A 19,657-nucleotide genomic window follows, 5' to 3' on the forward strand; every position below is an offset into this window, starting at 1 on the left:
CGCCATAAGAATTGTTCAATAAATGGTATTTATTGTTTTCTTATTATGCAGGAATATTATTAAGGAAAGAGGACTTGAAGCCCAGGGAACATACTTTTAATGACAAACACACACGAGGACAGGAATGAGATAGGAATAGAAAAATAAATTGGAAAATTACTGCTGAGACTTTCACATCCACCAGTGTGAAGGAACTAAATAATCTGAAGGGTCCTTTTGCTATGAAATGATGGCATATTATATTGTATTGCTTTATTTATTTTTTTCATGAGCTTATTAGAAATGAAGTATCCCAGAAAGCAAAACCATTTTCAACCCACAAGCTAAAAAGTGGGGAACTGAGCAGGAGGCACATGTGAGATTATGGGTAGATCATACCAGTGCTACAATCAGGAGACTCAGAGCCAGCAGAGGAGTAGAGGGTCAGGCCTGAAACTCCTGGAGTAGGTGCTGGATCCTGGAAAATGCATAAAGTGACCCTAGTTTGGTAGTACCCTTTGGTTGCCAATAGAAATAAATATGAATCCCTTCTAGATGGAAGCACCTTCAATTCAGATCACCAGGTTTCAACAGATTAAAATGAACAATGTATGAGTTGTAATCAAAGATTTCCAAACATGTATGGAAATGGTCTTTTGCAAGAAACAAAACAAACGATAAACCTCAGATTGATGTCGCTAAGAGATTCAGATATGGACTGATACAGAACATGAATTAATGTTTAAGAATTAAAAATACAACTAAAAAATAAGAAATCATCAAAAATATTTAGGCATACATAAAGATGAATCAAATAGAACTTTTCAAAACAAAGCAATAAAGTGTTATATTCAAAATTAAATAAGTTAAATAGTAAAATAGATAATTAATGAACTGAAAGATGAAACTCTGAATTAATTACTCAAAATACAGCAGAACGTGAACAAAGGACAAAATATGATTCTGTATTTAAGAGAGATAGAGAATAGATTGAGAAGGACCTAACATGTATCAGCATATTTGAAAGGTATTGACTGAGAATTTTCTAGAACTGATGAAAGATATAAATTCAAAGATACAGGAAGCTCTACCAAGAAGAATAAGGGAAGTAACATCCATATCTAGTCATACATTTTCCCATTTATTCATTCAACAAATATCAGTTGTGCAGCTGCTATGTATAGGCACTATTCTAGGCTCTTAAGAAAGAACAGTAAACAAAAAGAAGTTCTTACTCTCTTGATGCTCATAGCCTAAGAGAATTATCTATTAGAAGGTGATACTTGCCACAGAAAAAAGAAATAATAGACACTGAAGGGGGATTGAGAGTATCATGGTAGGGCAAGGAGTACAAATTGCAGTATTAGTAGGGGAGGCATTTTTGAGAGGAGAGCCAAGAAAACACTTGAAGGAGAAAATGGGATTAGCCCCTGGAGATACAGGAGAAGTTCCAGACAGTAAGTACAGTTAGAGCAAAGTCTTAAAGATGGGAGCATGTGGAAGAAATGGTTAGAATGCTTATGTGGATGAATGTACCAAATAAAGGGGAGAATAGGAGATGAGGAATTTCTGGAGGGCCAGAGACTTAGATAATTTTTACTCTGAGTGAATTAGGGAGACAAGGTAGGGTTTTAAGCAGAGAAGAGATGTGAAATGATCATGACTTTAGTCCCTGGTGGCTCAAAAGTAAAGAATCTGCCTGCAAGGAGACCTGGGCTCGATCCCTGGGTCAGGAAGATACCCTGGAGAAGGAAATGGCAACTCATTCCAGTATTCTTGCCTGGAGAATCCCTTGGATGGAGGAGCCTGGCAGGCTGCAGTCCACAGGGTCACACAGAATTGGGTACAACTGAAGTGACTTAGCACACACACATGAGACAGGAAAGGTGTGAGTGGAGCAAGCTTGGTTTAGAAAAGGGATTGATCACAAGTGTAATTTTGAATATGTGTTGTTTGAGATGTTTATTAGGCATTAAGATGGAGATGTCACATAGGCAATTGAATATACAGTTGAATGTAGAGTTAGAAAGAGATAGCCTAAATAAATATATTTAGGAATCAGGATTATTAGAGCCATGAGAATGGCTGAGATCACCAAGAAATTAGGTGTAGGTAGAGATGTGGATTGGAGAAGGAAATGGCAACCCACTCCAGTGTTCTTGCCTGGAGAATCCCAGGGACGGGGGAGCCTGGTGGGCTGCCATCTATGGGGTCGCACAGAGTCGGACATGACTGAAGCAACTTAGCAGCAGCAGCAGCAGAGATGTGGACCAAAGACTGAGTTCAGAGGCCCTGCAACATTAAGAGGTCAGAGAGAAGAGAATGGAACAGCAAAGACAACTGAGGAGAAATGGGTCTTCTTTGAAAACTAAAAGGATGTGATGTCATAGAAGTCAAGTTTAAAAAAAAAAACAGCAGAGGGGGTGATAAACCATGTCAAATGTGCAGATAGGTCAAGAAAGATAAGAACCGAGGATAGACTTTGGATACATAAATATGGCAAGATCATTGGTAATCTGATTAGGGTAGTTTTGGTAGCATAATGAGGAAGAAAGCCTAATTAGAGTGGATTGAGGGAAGACTGGAGGAGAGGAATTATAGACAGACAATATACATGGCTATTTGGGAGACTTTTATTGCAATGAGGGACAAAAAATCAGGCAGTGAAAAGGGGTAAGACTGTCAAAAGTAGACTTTTGTTTTACTCTTTAAGGTGGGAGAAAGGAAAATATGCTTGTATATTGTTTGGAATGATACATTAGAGAGCAAGAAATTAATGATTATGAAAGTTCAGAATACCAAAGACAAAATATTTTAAAAACGATCAGAGAGAGAAGACAGATTGCCTACAAAGGAACAGTTAAGCTGAAGAAGACTTTTTGACAGCAACAAAAGGAGTGAAATAATACCTTCAAAGAGCTAAGAAAAAAATAGTGGTCAGCCTATAGCTGTACACTCAGCAAACTATCTTTCAAGAATGAGAGTAACATTGAAGATATTTTAAGATAAGTAAAAACTAGAGTTTACAAGTAGACATATATTAATACTAAAGGAGTGCCTACTTCTAGATGGAAAAATGATTCAGCAAAAATGTATGAGATGCAAGAATGAATGGTGAGCAAAGAAAATTAATTGGTAAATGTGTAGGTAGGGCTTCCCTGGTGACTCAGACCATAAAGAATTCCCCTGCAATGCAGGAGACCTGGGTTCAATCCCTGGGTTGGGAAGATCCCCTAGAGGAGGGCATGGCAACCCACTCCAGTATTCTTGCCTGGAGAATCCCCATGGACAGAGGTGCGTGGCAGACTATAGTCCGTGGGGGTCACAGAGTTGGACATTACTGAGGGACTATCAGCACAGCACAGAACTTAAGAAACTTTGTACAAAATAATGATAATATCCAATTTTTTGAGGTATAACTGTACATAAGTAAAATATAGAGAAATAATCAGACTGGAATGATTATTGAATAATGTAAGGTTCTTATATTTCCTGAGTTGACTTTAGACTTGGTTAGTAAGTACACAGTCAATTTTCAAGAGTAATTTATTCTAAAAATATAGTAGATATCTCTAAATCAGTAAAGGGGGAAAACAGAATTAAGTTAACAAACAAAAACTGATCGGTTTTTAAAGGACAAGAATTGGAAGTGTTGATACAAAGTAGAACAGGAAATACAAAAACGAAGAAGGTTGAAACAAAAGTAAATATAACAATACATTAAATATATTAAGCTCACCAATTAAATATATTAAGCTCACCAATTAGAATACAGAGATTATCAGGTCAGATTAAAATATTAACATACAAATTGGAGCTCTGTTCTTTACAGAAGTTACAAAAACATAAGGAAATTGGAAGTTTGAAAGTGAAGGGATATGGAAAATACTGTATTCCTATGTATCTTCCCAGAGATACTTTATGTATGCATAAGAAAATACATATATTATTTTTACTTCTTATATGAGTTATAGAATATTTTATATAATTTTTATAATTTTATATTTTTTTACTTTTTTCATTTAACAAAGCATCTAGTGATCATTCACTATCACTAGAGACTTTCTCCTCTTTATATGGAAATACGGTATTCTACTGTGCAAATATACTATAATATTTTTAACCAGTCATTACTGATGGACATTGAAGTTGTTTCTAATTAAAAGGACATTTAAAATTGGGTGTTGCCGTGGTCATCCAAAAAAATACTGAAAAAATTTATATTGTATATGATAGCACATTTAGACTGTTGGATACACATAAAATAGTTAATGTGTAAATAGGAATTTTTCATTTGTAAAAATGACCATGCTAATCAATTTCATGTACATGTGTGCTTATATTTCAGAAAATAACATCTTATATTAGTCTACTTTTCTCTCTTTTTCAAGGAATATGGCGCTGTTACCTAGAATACAGCCGTCTTCAGGAACAGCCAAGTTCTCACTTAAATGCATATTCCATTGGGATTCAGACTGACATAAGCATGTACTTTCGCCTGAAACAAACATGGTTCGCACTTAGTGAGTGGATTTTAAAATTTTGCTTTGTTAAAATTGTAATAACAAGAAAGCATCTTTTTGTCTAAAGAAAATTTGTATTGGTATAACTTGTTAAATACATCTATTGGTAACATCATTAAAATAAGTATCTATAATACTACTAGCCATAGTAAATGGAAAGTCATTGAGGGGAATTTATTATATAATCTAAGAAAATGTTACTGTACAATGATCTCAAGCTATTTGCCTTCAACTTAACATGAGTTGGATATAGGCATTTATAGCCATTAATCTAATATCTAAGAAAGGAATTTTAAAAGGAAAAAATGCTTGATATTTCAAACTTGCATTTAAAAACAGAAAAAGAAAAAAGAAAATGAAGAAACAAGTTTTTCATGGCAGGACTTTTAAACTACTTTTTATAGAATTGGAATAATAAGTAATTTTTACAAATTTACAATTTTTAGTGTTTATTTAGATTGAGTTAGTTAAGGGTAATGGTAACAGAATTTTGAAAGGTAGGTGATTTCAAAGATGGCTTTAATAGTTTTTATTATACTATTCCTTGTTCTTTACAGAGATTCATGTTCTTTAATCAATATTTTAAAAATGATCTCTAATTACATGGTGCTTTAAAAAACAAATTCATCTTCCTATATTGTTGAAGTCAGAAAGCCAGACAAGACAAGTTTGAGGAAGCCTGGTAAGGAGCCCAGACAGCCTAAGAGGAGGGCAGTATCTTGGAGAGCATCATGATTCCAGAATGGATCCCTTAACATAAATCTGAAAACTTAATTTTGCCACTTCACGCAGAAGTCATTTGGGTGGCTTTCAGAGACAGGCTCACAGCATGTCACCAGAGTGCCATTGTATTTGTTTACACTATTAGGATACTCTCTCGGAACGCAGACATATCCCACCTAGGACACTGCTTTCCTGGGCACAATGCACATGGGGAATAAGATTACTAATGAGAAAGTTTTTTTAGCCGAGACCCTTGGATAGTCTTGAGAGGTGTTTTCTTTAGGCTCATGCCAAGCTGGATGACCTACCCCGGTTGCACAGAAGCCCCCACCAGATTTCTGTGTCTGCCATATTCAGTGTTTCTCTGTTCCTTGGATAGTGCTAACTCAAAATGCCAAATTCTTGCTCTTTGGGTTCCCATTTCTAGCTCTCATGCAGCTAATTCCTTTCAATAATATAACACATTAGTTTTTTCAAATATGTTTCAGAAGAACTTCATTGATAGCCATTTCTTTTTTTTTTTTTTTACTGTAAAAATCAAGCATCTTGGGACTTATATCCTCATCCCTTTTCCTGAATTTGAGTGATTCTGTATCCCTCAGCAGTCCACATACTGTTACCTGTCATTTCTGAAGATGACAAATCTCATCCATTATGTATTGAAACCTATAGTTTTACTCTCAGATGGATGTTAGTTACAGGTTCTATGGTCATCCCATTGCTGTCTTTTAAGGATCTTCAACACAAAATCATTGAGATGATTAGAATCTGCCATTGGAAAAGTTAAGAGAGGTACTTTGAGGAAAATGCAGAGCTTGCTTTTATTTTCAAGTCTAGGAATACTTATCTTTCCTCAAATGAGTATTGACTTTCATAATCCATTATTAAATAATATCAGACATTATTTGCTCTGTGCTTATAATTCTCAGCTCCAGTGACAAGGGTATACATGTGAAATTATACTTATTGACAGAAACACTAAAAATATGTGGAGTAATGCACATAAAAATTATCATTTTATGAGTCTTGGATTGTATTAGAAGATGGTTCTATTCTCATTTCTATTAATTATCCCAACCTCCTTGATAAAGTTAGATTTATACCAGCTTCTCTGTAGAGTCTCAGAAAATATGTTTCTATTGTTTGCTCTTATTTAAACAAAAGGAGGGAATATATAAATTCAAAAGGGTGCTAAATTTCTTTAATATAACCTCTTAAAATAATATAATTTTGTAAAAGTACAAATTTAATATGCAATGTTCTTTTACAATGCAATTTTGGAACATAAAGTGACTGACACAGTTTATATTCTTAAGTTTATCCAAAGACAATAATGATTTTAGCTTAATATGGCTACACTCCACAGTTTTGGGCTCAGTGTAGCTTTAAAAGAATCAGTTATGCATAAAAACATAAATACACAGTTGAAATAAAAGAAGATGTAGTAGTAGGGAGATGTTACATTACTGAGAACCTCCCACATCTCTGGGTTAACTGGTTTTTCCTCACTTGGAAATACTAACTGAGGTATGATAAACATCTGAATCTTAGTGGTATAACAATAGAATAAAATGAGTGTCCTATGATTGGAAATGTTCAGACATGAGCAGACTAACAGGAATGTTGTAGAGTGGATCCTTTCATGGGTAGGAGTTTAATTTTCATTAAGTTTCTTTCATGATTTCAGAATCTCTTATTAGCTGTACTATATTCCTTAATTTAGACTCCACGTCTTTTCACTTTTTAACATCTTTGAGGTCAGGATGCATTTTATAATCAATAGACAGACATTTAATAAAGGATTTTTTACTTTTCCTCAAAGGTTATTATTAAATTAAAGGTATGTTGTAGAATTGAGGAATATAATAATTAGGGCTGTTTGGCTTCAAGTAAAAACAAACAAAGCTGGAGGCAAGGCAGAGGCATTTATTCTAAGAACAGAGAAGTGTCTCACCAAACTCAAAATAGCAGAAAAGCAGCTGGACTTCCAAGTGGACCTGGATCTAGGAAACAAAAAGCCAAAATGGAGCCAAGGTTTCCTCTACTTGCTCTCTTTCTTTACACTCGTACACTTTATTCTTTCTTGGCAGGTTCACTTGCTTTACATAAATGTGGTTTTGACACAGTTAATGTGTGTAACTCTTAGTTCAAGAGGCATACAAATGTCAATTCAAAACTAAACTAGACCTAAAGGAGTGGATTGAGGGGTGAGAGAGAGGCTCACGAGGGAGGGGTTATATGTATACTTACAGTGATTCACGATGTTGTACAGCAGGAAAAAAAAAAAAAAAAAACAACTGAACTACATTCCCTTAATTCTAACTCTCAGACTTTTATTACACAGCTTGGGTTGGCATTACACTCTGATTTTATCAAGCTGGTCATGATGGGTGGGCTCACAAACTAAAAATGTGGTATCCCAGAACCCCACCCTGTCCATCAGCAAGATCAATTAAGAGGCATTGTGAGCCTGGCAGCAGCTCAAAAACTTTGTTCTGTAATGATTCTCTTACTCAAGGAAGTTTACAACTGAAAACATCTAAAATAGAGTTGTCTAAAGCAGCCCTTCCTTTTCTTCTATGACTATTTTCTCATTTCTACAAGTGGTGTGAAATGTTTCCATAGATAAAATGAAGCCTGTCCAACACAGTTGTTTAAATTCTAGCTAAAAGTTTTAATCCAGAATTGTTTTTAAAGTATTTCTCAAAGTTTTAAAAGTGAATTTCTAAAACTGGCATCTTTGGAGAGGTAGCACTGCTTAAATTATGAGGTGCCAGAGCTGGCAGAAATCATCATGAAGATCAGTCTGATGTTTGCACAGGAAGTTTGCTCTTGGGTTTGATTTGCATTGCACACTAATATTTTTTTCCTGTTTAAAGTGATAATACTCTGCCTCCTTGAACTGTTCATCATCCTCATGCTGATCTTCCTCAGGAACCGAATCCGTATCTCCATCGCCCTGCTGAAGGAGGGGAGCAAGTAAGGCCTTGATGGAGAGACTCGCATAATGTATATCCGTCTTTCACATCAGTCACTGCTTATTTGTAGATGCCCCAGACTCTTTTCCCTTTAAGATGGCTTGTTAAATCTGCTTTCCATTCAAGAAAACTTGTTCAAGTTCAGACTTTGCCACATATTAAAAAGTTCACAATAACAAGTCTTTCAAAATCCCCAACCATCAATGATCTTAGAGCAAAATAAAGCTAAAATCTGTGTAGCCTGTGCACTAGCACTTTTTTTAAAACACCAAATAGATGTTAGGAGGACAGCTTATGTGAAAGTAGGTGACAGAGTGCTAATAAAAGTTAGTTACATGTTGTATTACTCCCATACTGAGTCGTATGTTAACACTGATGGTTGAGATCATTTGCAGAACTGTAGACCTGTAATTCTGTAAAGTCAATTATGTGCTCTTGCTAGTTTTATATAAGTAACAAAATTTGCCAGTAGACAGAGTAATTGGTCTTAGCAGCACCAGACTGTAGGTTTTTGTATCTACAGCTCTCAATTCAAGAACATTGTATACCCAGAGTCATTTTTATTTTAAAATGCTACAAAATAAACACAATTTTTCATAAAATTCATGCTGTGAGGTAATAACACCTACAGTTTCTAAACTATTCCAAAAGGTCACTTGAAGATAATACATTAAACTTTTGAGTAATGCATGGAAACAACAAAGAAAGTATTACTAAAAGCCAACAGATCATGTTCTTTGTTAAGAACAATGGAAACTGGGTTGTTAATGACCAAGGACCAAATTATTTTAGTCTTTAAGGATTGTTTTAACAAAATCATCATCTATAATAATAATAGTGCCACCTAGAGCCAGTGTTTGAAATAGTTAACAAGCAGTTTGCTAAATTAAATCTGTCCTTCCCACAATAACTGAAGCCCTATCATTAGCCACTGAAAGCTGCTGATTTGCTGGGTTATTCCTTAAATAATATGATATTGTACAATTCACTTATCCAACTGCTATGCCTCTAAATGTGTGTGTGTGCATGTGTGTGTTAAAGAGCAGTTACTACTGTGACAGATTAAAGATTTTTTTTTTCAAAGGAAAATAAGAGCTGGAATAAATTGGCGTGAGAATACAGGGTAATCATAGGGATGCCCAGTATTTCACTCACATCAGTGTCTGGAGGAGAGAGAGAATAGCAGAGTCTAAATAGTGAGGTGGAGAAGGTAACAAATAAAAAAACGAATCTAAAATGTGTCAGTGTGGGAATTCCCTAGCGGTCCAGTGGTTAGGGCTCTGCACTTCCACTGTAGCGGGCAAGGGTTCCATCAGCTGGTCCAGGAACTAAGATTATGCATGCCCCATGGCGTGACTGAAGAAAAAAATGTGTCAATGCATTAGGAGTGGAAATAGTTCTATTGTAGTTCTCAGTGGCTATATCAAACAATATAGACTTAATTTAGTGTCATATGCTAAAATATTATTCAAAACCAGTAATAGAGTAACTAGGATGTAAATATTTTAGAAAGCATATCTTAGGAAATATCAAAATAATCATTTATCCTGGAAAATGAAAGTGTTACTTGAAGGGTTGCTGTATGGAAAAGGTGATCATTTCTTCTCCAGAAGGTAGTGGATGTGAATTACATGCAGAAGAAGAACTTCCTAATACTTTGGTTGTTAAGAAAATAGAATAAGCTGTGTCATATGAGACTAAGGAACATGTTCTGAAGACAGTTCAGAAGGGATTCTTGAATTAGAGATGGATTCTCACATTTGATCAAATGATTGTCAAGATCCTCTGCAATTTTAAATGTCTAAACAAAAGAGAGAAATACCATGATTATAATGCATGAAGTCTTTCTGAGTTAGAAATAACCGAAGAGGAGAAGGTTTGGAGAACTTTTGGCAGGAATCAAACATGAGCACTGAAAGAATACTATTAACTTAATAAATAAATAAAAATGAAAACAACTATGAATATACCAGCAAAAAAGAGTCAATGGTTATTACCACTGTTCTTTGAATGAATTCAGTCTAGTTCTAAAAGATGAAATTTTAATTGAGAAATTGTAACTGTATCATTTTGAATTTCAACTATTTGTTTTATTTCAGAGCCATTGGATACATCCCTAGTACTTTAATTTATCCAGCTTTAACTTTCTTTTTCCTCTCAGTCTGCATTTCCTACTGGGCTGTGGTAGCACTGTATCCTTTGTTAACTGACTTCTTTAAACCTCAGGTCCATACTATTACTCAGAAACTGGGAGTTTATATACCTTTCCATCCTGGAAAGACTAGAAACATCCTAAAGATATCATTGAAATGATGATGATGATGATGATGATGATGATGACGACTGCTAAGCTTTAAAAAAGTGAATCAATTGAATTTCCCCTCAAATAGGTCATATGGTAGATTTTGTTTTATCTTCACATATGATACTTCTCCTTTGCAATACCTAAAAAGAAAAAAAAACTCTTTTATATTTTATTGCTTTTAAGGGGCCACTCATTGTAGCTGACCCATGTTATATTGCTCTGGGTTTTAAAATGAATTAATTATTAGATTCTAAGTTTTTTGAAATTAGTCTTTCAGTACCCTTTTGGGTTATTCACGCATTATTTTCTTGTCCATTTATTTTCAATCTGCCAGCAAATAATTTAACCTTAATAGAGTTCACTCAGTTACTTGGCTACATCAGGGGCACCAATATACAAAGTCATAGCCCCACAGGGCCAATGTGAACATGAAAATAAAACCTGTGACCCAGTGGTAAGTAAAAGAAACTCTTTTATTTACTTTAATAAAGAACTCTACTACATTTCATCCAACAATTGTTGTAGGAATAATCCTGTAATAAGGACCCTGTGCACTGATGAGGAGTAGAGAAGGGGTGAGTGAGTCAGGTGTTAGCTGAAGAGCACTGAAAAGAGTGTGCAGAACAGAGAGAAAAACTGCTGTTGCCTGAGCTCACTTGTCATGTCATAAACCTAAGAAGCATGTACAGTCAACAACCACACTAATAAATGTAAAGTTATAGTGGATGCAGACTAATGAACGTGTGATGGTAAAATGAGATACTTTTCCATAGCTCAAGAAAGAACTGTATAAAGTGGTGTTATAGAAAGTAGAAATAACAGCAGAAGCTAATAGAAGAGCAGGACAAGCAGTTGGGGGCTACACAAGGGAAGGCAGGGAAGGCATTGTCTTGGAATAGTATTATCATATTATCCTTGTTGGTTTCTTTTTTCTGAGTGCAGGGTTTTAATACAACTGAAATTGCCAAAGCTTGCCCTGGGGCTCAGTGTCATTTTGCTTTCTATGGTGGAAAGAGCCTATATCATCAATACATCACTACCTTCCAGTTACTCAATCTATTCGTCTTTCTCTGGCTTATAAACTTTGTCATTGCATTGGGTCAGTGTGCCCTTGCTGGTGCCTTTGCTTCTTATTATTGGGCCTTGAAAAAACCTGATGACATCCCACCCTATCCACTTTTTACTGCATTTGGACGAGCCATAAGGTGAGTTTCACAGTGAACACTACATCTATCTTCCCAGTTATATTTAGTGTGCTTATAATTCAAGTGGCAAAGTACTTGAGGTCAAAGGTATAATTCAAGATTCATGAATGTCCATTGGCTTTGTTTGGTTTTATAGCCATCATTTTATTTTTAACCCCTACCCAGGCCAATCCTTCTTAAAGGTTACTGGAGCAAAGAAGTAGGGGAGATCACTAAATTAAAGATTAAGGATGAACTTGTCTTTCTTCATTGCTCAGCTCAAACATAAAATCAATATAAAATGATAGGCTATTGGTATCATTTTTGTAGATGAAGTACAAAATGGATATATATGGTTTAAAGGCCTCTATGGAGACCTTTGTCGATCTAAATAAAAGAGTAGAAGTTCTTTTCTATCAACCCTTTTACCACTAAAAATCAACTAACATCCTTTTAGTTCTTAGTAAAAATATTTTTACTTTTATTCTCATTTTATCTTTGTCCAGATATCACACAGGATCCCTAGCATTTGGATCTTTAATTCTTGCAATAATTCAAATGTTCAGATTAATCCTAGAATACTTGGACAAACGTCTTCAAGGTAAGATTCTAGAATTCATCTTTTCCCAGACTTCCTGACTTCTGTGAATAGAGTAGACTGGATCAGGGGTTGGGGGAACATAATTACTGTAACTTGGATATAGTAATAGGGATGGATGTGGTCAGATTGGGAAGAGGTTTAGAAGGAAAAGCCAACAGGACTTGTTGAAGGATTGAATATGGTGGGGGTAGGGATAGGAGCAATGGTAAAGAAAAGAGAAAAAGCATGTGATACTGAAAACCACTCAGTTGTGTCCGACTCTTTGTGACCCCATGGACTGTAGCCTACCAGGCTCCTCTGTCCATGGGATTCTCCAGGCAAGAATACTAGAGTGGGTTGCCAATTCCTTCTCCAAAAGTGTATGATGTTACTTACTAAATTATGGAAGCCAGAAGGAACACAATTCAAAGAAGAGATTAAAATTTGTGTTTTTGACAGGTTACTATTGAGAAGCATGGTGGGGATGTCAGGCAGTTCTAAGTCTAGAGCTCAAGACAGCATAGGCTTAAAATATGAATTGTGGATGTCATTTGCTTATACATGACACATACAGTTTACAAAAACATAAGCTGTTTAGAATGTACTTTAAAAGATCTTATTATTAATTGTCAAAATCTTGAAACAGAACAACAAAGTTGGAAAACATACAGGTCCTGATTTCAAAACTAAATACAAACCTACAGTAATCAATACAGTGTGGCACTGGTATAACGATGGACATACAGATCTGAGATAGACTAGAGAGCCCTAAAATAAATGCTCACAAAAAGACTATTCAATGTGGGAGAGTTTCTTTCAACTAATGTTACAAAACTGGATATCTCCATGCAAAAGAATGAACCCTTGCCTTACACCACATACATGAATTAACTCAAAATGGATCAAAGACAAACATAAAAGCCAAAACTATAATAAAAGTCTCAGAAGAAAGCATAGGAATAAATCTTCTTAACATTGGATTTAATGATGATTTCTTAGATATGATACTAAAAACACAGGGAACAAAAGAAAAAACAGATAAATTACACTTCATCAATATTTTTTAAATGCCTGTACATCAAAGGACACTATCCAGAAAGTAAAAAGACACCCCACAGAATGGGAGAAAATACTTGCAAGTCATATACCAGATAAGCAACTAATATTTAGAATGTATAAATAACTCCCACAACTCAAAAATAAACAACCTAATTCAATATGGGCAAAGGATTTTTTAAGTAAATTTTTCTCAGCTTGAGGTATAACTGACAAATAAAATTGTTTTTTTTAAGTGTACAAATGATGATTTAATGGATATATACATTGTGAAAGGATCCCCACATTTAAGGTGGGACATTTATTCCTTTTTTGGGTGAGAATGCTTAGGTTCTACTCTCCTAGAAAATTTCATTTTGATATTTGGCAAAACTAATACAATTATGTCAAGTTTAAAAATAAAATAAAATTTAAAAAAAAAAGAAAAGAAAATTTCAATATACAATACAGTATTATCAACTGTAGTCATGTTTTACATTATATCCTAAAACCTTATTCATCTTTTAGCCAAAAGTTTACCAGCCTCTCCCAATTTCTTCCATGCCCAGCATGTGATAACCACCATTCTATTCAGTTTATATGCATTATAATCTTTCCCCCATGTATAAGCAATACCATGCATATTTGTTTTTGTCTGGCTTACCTCTCTTAGCATAATGCCCTTCAGGTTCATCCATGTTATTGCAAATGTAAGATTTCTTTTCTATGGCTGAATAATATTCCATTGTGTATATATACTATACTTTATTGATTGATGTACCTAATAAACTAAGATCATGGCATCCAGTCCCATCAGTTCATGGCAAATAGGTGGGGAAACAGTGGCTGACTTTATTTTGGGGGGCTCCAGAATCACTGCAGATGGTGATTGCAGCCATGAAATTAAAAGACGCTTACTCCTTGGAAGGAAAGTTATGACCAAGCTAGACAGCATATTAAAAAGCAGAGACATTACTTGGTCAATGAAGGTCCATCTAGTCAAGGCTATGGTTTTTCTAGTAGTCATGTATGGATGTGAGAGTTGGATTATAAAGAAAGCTGAGTGTCAAAAAACTGATGCTTTAGAACTGTGGTTTTGGAGAAGATTCTTGAGAGTCCCTTGGGCTGCAAGGAGATCCATCCAGTCCATCCTAAAGGAGATCAGTCCTGAATATTCATTGGAAGGACTGATGCTGAAGCTGAAACTCCAGTACTTTGGCCACCTGATGCAAAGAACTGACTCATTTGAAAAGACCCTGATGCTGGGAAAGACTGAAGGCAGGAGGAGAAGGGATGACAGAGGATGAGATGGTTGGATGGCATCACTGATTCAATGGACATGAGTTTGAGTGGACTCCGGGAGTTGGTGATGGACAGGGAGGCCTGGAGTGCTGCAGTCCATTGGGTCGCAGAGAGTTGGACATGACTGAGAGACTGAACTGAACTGAACTAAATGAGCTTTGTGCCTTGTTTCAGCTTTTGGCTTAAAGTCTATTTTGACTGATACAAATATAGGTATACCTGATTTATTTTGGCTTCCATTTTCATGGAAAAATCTTTTTCTAATATTTCACTTTTGGTCTAAGTATGTCTTTAAAGGTGAAATGAGGCTCCTGTAAGTAGCATATACTTGAATCTTTTTAAAAATTTTCATTCAGCCACTCTGTCTTTTGATTGGAAAATTTAGTTCATTTACAATAATTACAGTTGTAATTATTGAAAGTTATAGACTTACTTATTTCTATCTTGTTAACTGTTTTCTGGCTGTTCTAAAGTTTTTTGTTTTTTCTTCTCTTTCTTTGTGATTTTATCATTTTATAAGTGGTATCTTTTGATTCCTTTCTTGTATCTATTTTGTGGTTATCGTAAGGCTTATGTAAAATATATTATAGTTATAATAACTAAAGGAGAAGGAAATAGCAACCCACTCCAGTATTCTTGCCTGGAAAATTCCATGGACAGAGGAACCTGGAGGGCTACAGTCCATGGGATTACAAAGAATCAGCCACGACTGAGCACATCAACAGTATAATAACTAAATACCTTATAGTTAAAATATCTTATAGCTGATAACAAGTGAATTAGCAATGCATACAAAATCTCTACCTTTTTATATCCCCTATGCACATATATTTTATGCTACAATGTTTTTGGCATCACAATTTACATCTTTTTATGTTGTGGATCCATTAACAAGTTATTTAGTTATACATAAAAAAGTCCTTTTAATACTTTGTCTTTAACCTTTATACTATAGTTCTAAGTGATTTACCTACTACCATTAAAATTGTAGAGCATTTTGAATTTAAGTTTATATTTACTTTACTGTGTTTTATGTTTTCATATATTTTCATGTTACTAATTAGCATCCTTTTGTTTCAGCTTAAAGAACTCCCTTTAATATTTCTTGTAAGGCTATTCTACTGGTGATGAACTCTTAGCTTTTGTTTGTCTGGAAAACTCTTACCTCTCCTTCAATATTGAAGGATAACTTTGCCACATAGATAGTTTCTTGGTTGGCAGATTTTCCTTTCGACACTTTTAATATATTATTCAACTTCATTCTGGCCTGCAAAGTTTCTGCTGAAAAATATGCTTATATTCTTATGGGGATTTCCTTGTATATAAGAAGTTCCTTCTTTCCTTCTGCCTTTACCTGACTTTTGAAAATTAACTTTATGTGATTCAATGTGGATCTCTTTAGATTGGTATTCTTTGAACTTTCTGGATCTGGATGTCTGTTTCTCCAGGCTAGGGAAATTTTCAGTCATTATTTCTTTGTATATGTTTTCTGCCCCTTTTTGCTTTCTCTTATCCCTCTGGGACCTCTGTAAAATATATATATATATAATGGTCTGCTTGATGGTGTCACATTAGTCTCTTATAACTTCATGCTTTCTCTAACTGGATAAACCCCCCTGCATTGTCTTTGAATTCATTGATCCTTTCTTACACTAGATCTAGTCTGCTGTTGAATTCCTTTATTTAATTTTTCAGTTCAATTATTGTAATTTTGAGCTCTATAAATTCAGTTTGATTTTTAGAAATTTTCTATCTCTTTATTGAAATTCTCATTTTGTTCATTCATTGCTCCCTGACCATGATAAGCATCTTTATGACCATTGTTTTGAATTCTGCATTGGGTAAGTCAATGATCTCTGTTTCATAAATGCCAGTTTTGGAAATATATCTTGTTTGTTTATTTGGAACATATTCCTTTGTTTCTTCATTTTTTCCCTTCACTCTCTGAATTTGTTTCTGTGCGTTAGATAAAGCAGCCATTTTTCCCAATTCGACAGACTAGTCTCATGTAGGAGATGAGCTTCATTAATCAGCCCAGCCCAAGCTTCTTATTCTCTCAAATCTTTGTGATTGACCTAGCCATCATAGTTAAGTAGCTCTTAGTAGTTGAAAGTGTAACTAGACCTGTCAGTGTCCCAAAGGGAAGGGTCACAGTCAGAGCCTAGACAAAGCTGATCAGAAGCTAAACCCTCAGACATCAGCTGGAAAAGTGTGTAGTTAAGCCCATTTCAGGGAGAAACTAGGAGGGAAGCTTTTGCCTGCTTCCTCAGCACTCAGCCAGGATACATAACCATGGTAGAGGTTAGTGGTAGTAGGGCACTCCTTAACCATTTAAAACCTGATTCTTTGTCTTCTGCAGTCCTGTGAGACTCATAAGTACAAGCCCTATCTAGAGCTACACAAAGCTGGGTCACCAGGCATGTGTACAAGCTCCTTCCAAAGAGAAGTTGATGACCTGCTCCCCCTAGCTCCTTGTAGGACCACAGGTAGATCTAGAGTGTGCAAATTAGAAATTCAACTTTTAGGCAGGGTGTTATAAAGTATGCACTCAGTCCCTTCCCAGGAAAAGACTGGAAGATGGGCATTTTTGCTTGCTTTCTCTTTGCTAGTGTCTGTGATTGCTATAGTTGTTTTTTATAGTCCCATAGAACTTGTGGGCATAAGCCCCTTTGGCTTCAGAGCTAAATGTTTTAGGGGTCTGTCTCTTGGGTGGGAATCTTGAAAGTTGGAATCCTTGATGTGCTGCTCAAACCCTTTACTCCTCCGGGAGAAGCTGAGAGTTGGGGGTATTGTCCTGGTTGTATGGCATTGTGCCAGGGGTAGGGTTTATGGTGAGTGTGTCTCAGCCTTTCCTACAATTTCACTGTTAGATCTTTTTAGTTGCCTGATGTGAAGGAGTCACTCAGCTTGTTTCTGGATTTCTCTCAAAGGAAATAGCTCCCAGTGTAGTTATACATTTGGTGCATCTGTGGGAGGAGGGAAGTTCAGGAGCCTCCTTGTTACCATCGTTGTCCCTCCTGAAAATGATTTGCATAGATATCGCTCTGAAGAAAGTATATAAGTGGTGAATAAATACATGAAAGGATGCTCAATATTAGTCATTGTGGAAATGCAAACCAAAAACATAATGAGCTACCACTTCATACCCAATAAAATGACTACTATCAAAAAATGAAAAATAATATGTTTGTAGGTTAAGGATAAATTGGAACCCCTGTGTATTGCTGGTAGGAATGTAAAATCATATTGCCACTGTGGAAAACAGTATGGTGATTCTTTAAAACGTTAAAAATATGATTGCCAGCATTTCCACTTCTAGATATATACTCAAAAGGGTTGAAAGCAGGGACTCAAATAAATACCTGGGCACCAATATTCATAGCAGCATTATTCACAATAGCCAAAAGATAGAAAGAACCCAAATTTCCATTAACAGATAAAAGAAAAAACAAAATTGTTTGTGTGTGTGTACATATATATATATATATATACACACACACACACACATACATACGTACAACAGAATATTATTCAGCTCTAAAAATAATGTAATAGGTGGATCCTCATAACTTAATGTTAAGTGAAATAAGCAAGACACAAAAGGTTAAATATTGTAAGATTCCACTTATATAAGGTATCCAGAAGAGGCAAATTCATACAGACAGAAGTATGATAGAGGTTACCAGGGACTTGGAGGAGGGGAGAATGAGGAGTTATTGTTTTAATGGGTCCAGAGTTTCTATGAGATGATGAAAAGTTCTGGAAATTGATAGTGATGGCAGTTTCACAGTACTGTGAATGTACTTAATGCTACTGAGTTGTACCCTTAAAAATGGTTAAAATGGTAAATTTTATATATATTTTACTACAGTTAAATCAAAAAGCCCATTTAAAATTTTACTATTATTTTTATTTATAGAGTCTACAAATCATTAATAGGTTTAAATATCTCCTTCTCATAGAGGCCCAGAGCAACATTTCTAAATTCCTAAAATGCTGCCTGAGATGCTGTTTCTGGTGTTTGGAAAAAGCAGTAAAGTTTTTGAACAGAAATGCCTATGTTATGGTAAGTATTTTTATTTACTAAACTTCTTTGCAAACCCGAATCGCATGTCTACATTTCCATTTCAAAAGCACTTGTACATCAAGCAGTTGAATTTATCACCATGTTGATACAAGAATTTGTGAATCCAGTGCATGATTCAGGGCTATGCTTTCCTAGCTGAGATAGTAACTTAACTGTACTTCATTATTACCTTTAATACCTTTATGGAGAGGGAAAATATTATTTCCCTTCTGTGTGTGTACCCTCAGTCGTGTCTGACTCTTTGCAACCCCATCGACTGTAGCCCTCCAGGCTCCTCTGTCCATCGAATACTCCAGTCAAGAATACTGGAGTGAGTTGCCATTTCCTCCTCCAGGGGATCTTCCTGACCCAGAGATCAAACCTGTATCTCCTGCATTGGCAGGCAGATTCTTTACCACTGCACCACCTGGGAAGCCCATTATTTCCCTTAGAAATATAAAAATGTGCTGCTGCTGCTGCTAAGCACTTCAGTCGTGTCCGACTCTGTGCAACCCCATAGACGGCGGCCCACCAGGCTCCCCCATCCCTGGAATTCTCCAGGCAAGAACACTGGAGTGGGTTGCCATTTCCTTCTCCAATGCATGAAAGGGAAAAGTGAAAGTGAAGTCTCTCAGTCGTGTCCGACTCTTCGCGACCCCATGGTCTGCAGCCCACCAGGCTCCTCCGTCCATGGGATTTTCCAGGCAAGAGTACTGGAGTGGGGTGTCATTGCCTTCTCCAAAAAATGTGCTAGATTAAAAATAATATTATTTGTCTTTGACATACTTTCATGGGAGGGAAGATTAGTCTAGATTTCACAATGAAAAGAAAATATTCTAATTCTGGGATTTACACATTTTTAAAGAAGGATCTGTTTCTTTTTATGATTCTTATTTTGAAATGTGTGGAAATTGATAATGTAATTGAATTTGTTACTTATTTCCAATAGGAATATGGAGGCTTCTAAAGAGATTTTTTTTAA

The 19,657-nt window shown here is 35.6% G+C and overlaps 1 protein-coding gene across 4 annotated transcripts in view; it reads left to right on the plus strand.

Annotated features, from left to right (window-relative positions):
* Positions 1 to 19,657, plus strand: part of SLC44A5 (solute carrier family 44 member 5) — a 423,585-nt gene that overhangs the window by 392,570 nt on the left and 11,358 nt on the right. For all 4 annotated transcript variants that reach the window (XM_025288440.3, XM_044944837.2, XM_044944838.2 and 1 more), the window contains 7 exons: positions 4,371 to 4,502; positions 8,105 to 8,204; positions 10,303 to 10,395; positions 10,875 to 10,962; positions 11,451 to 11,713; positions 12,199 to 12,293; positions 18,572 to 18,675. In XM_025288440.3, coding sequence (XP_025144225.1) covers positions 4,371 to 4,502; positions 8,105 to 8,204; positions 10,303 to 10,395; positions 10,875 to 10,962; positions 11,451 to 11,713; positions 12,199 to 12,293; positions 18,572 to 18,675 — 875 coding nt within the window. The remainder of the gene's footprint in view (positions 1 to 4,370; positions 4,503 to 8,104; positions 8,205 to 10,302; positions 10,396 to 10,874; positions 10,963 to 11,450; positions 11,714 to 12,198; positions 12,294 to 18,571; positions 18,676 to 19,657) is intronic.

The sequence above is a fragment of the Bubalus bubalis genome, chromosome 6 (assembly GCF_019923935.1).
Source record: "Bubalus bubalis isolate 160015118507 breed Murrah chromosome 6, NDDB_SH_1, whole genome shotgun sequence".
In the NCBI taxonomy this organism is placed as follows: Eukaryota; Metazoa; Chordata; class Mammalia; order Artiodactyla; family Bovidae; genus Bubalus; species Bubalus bubalis.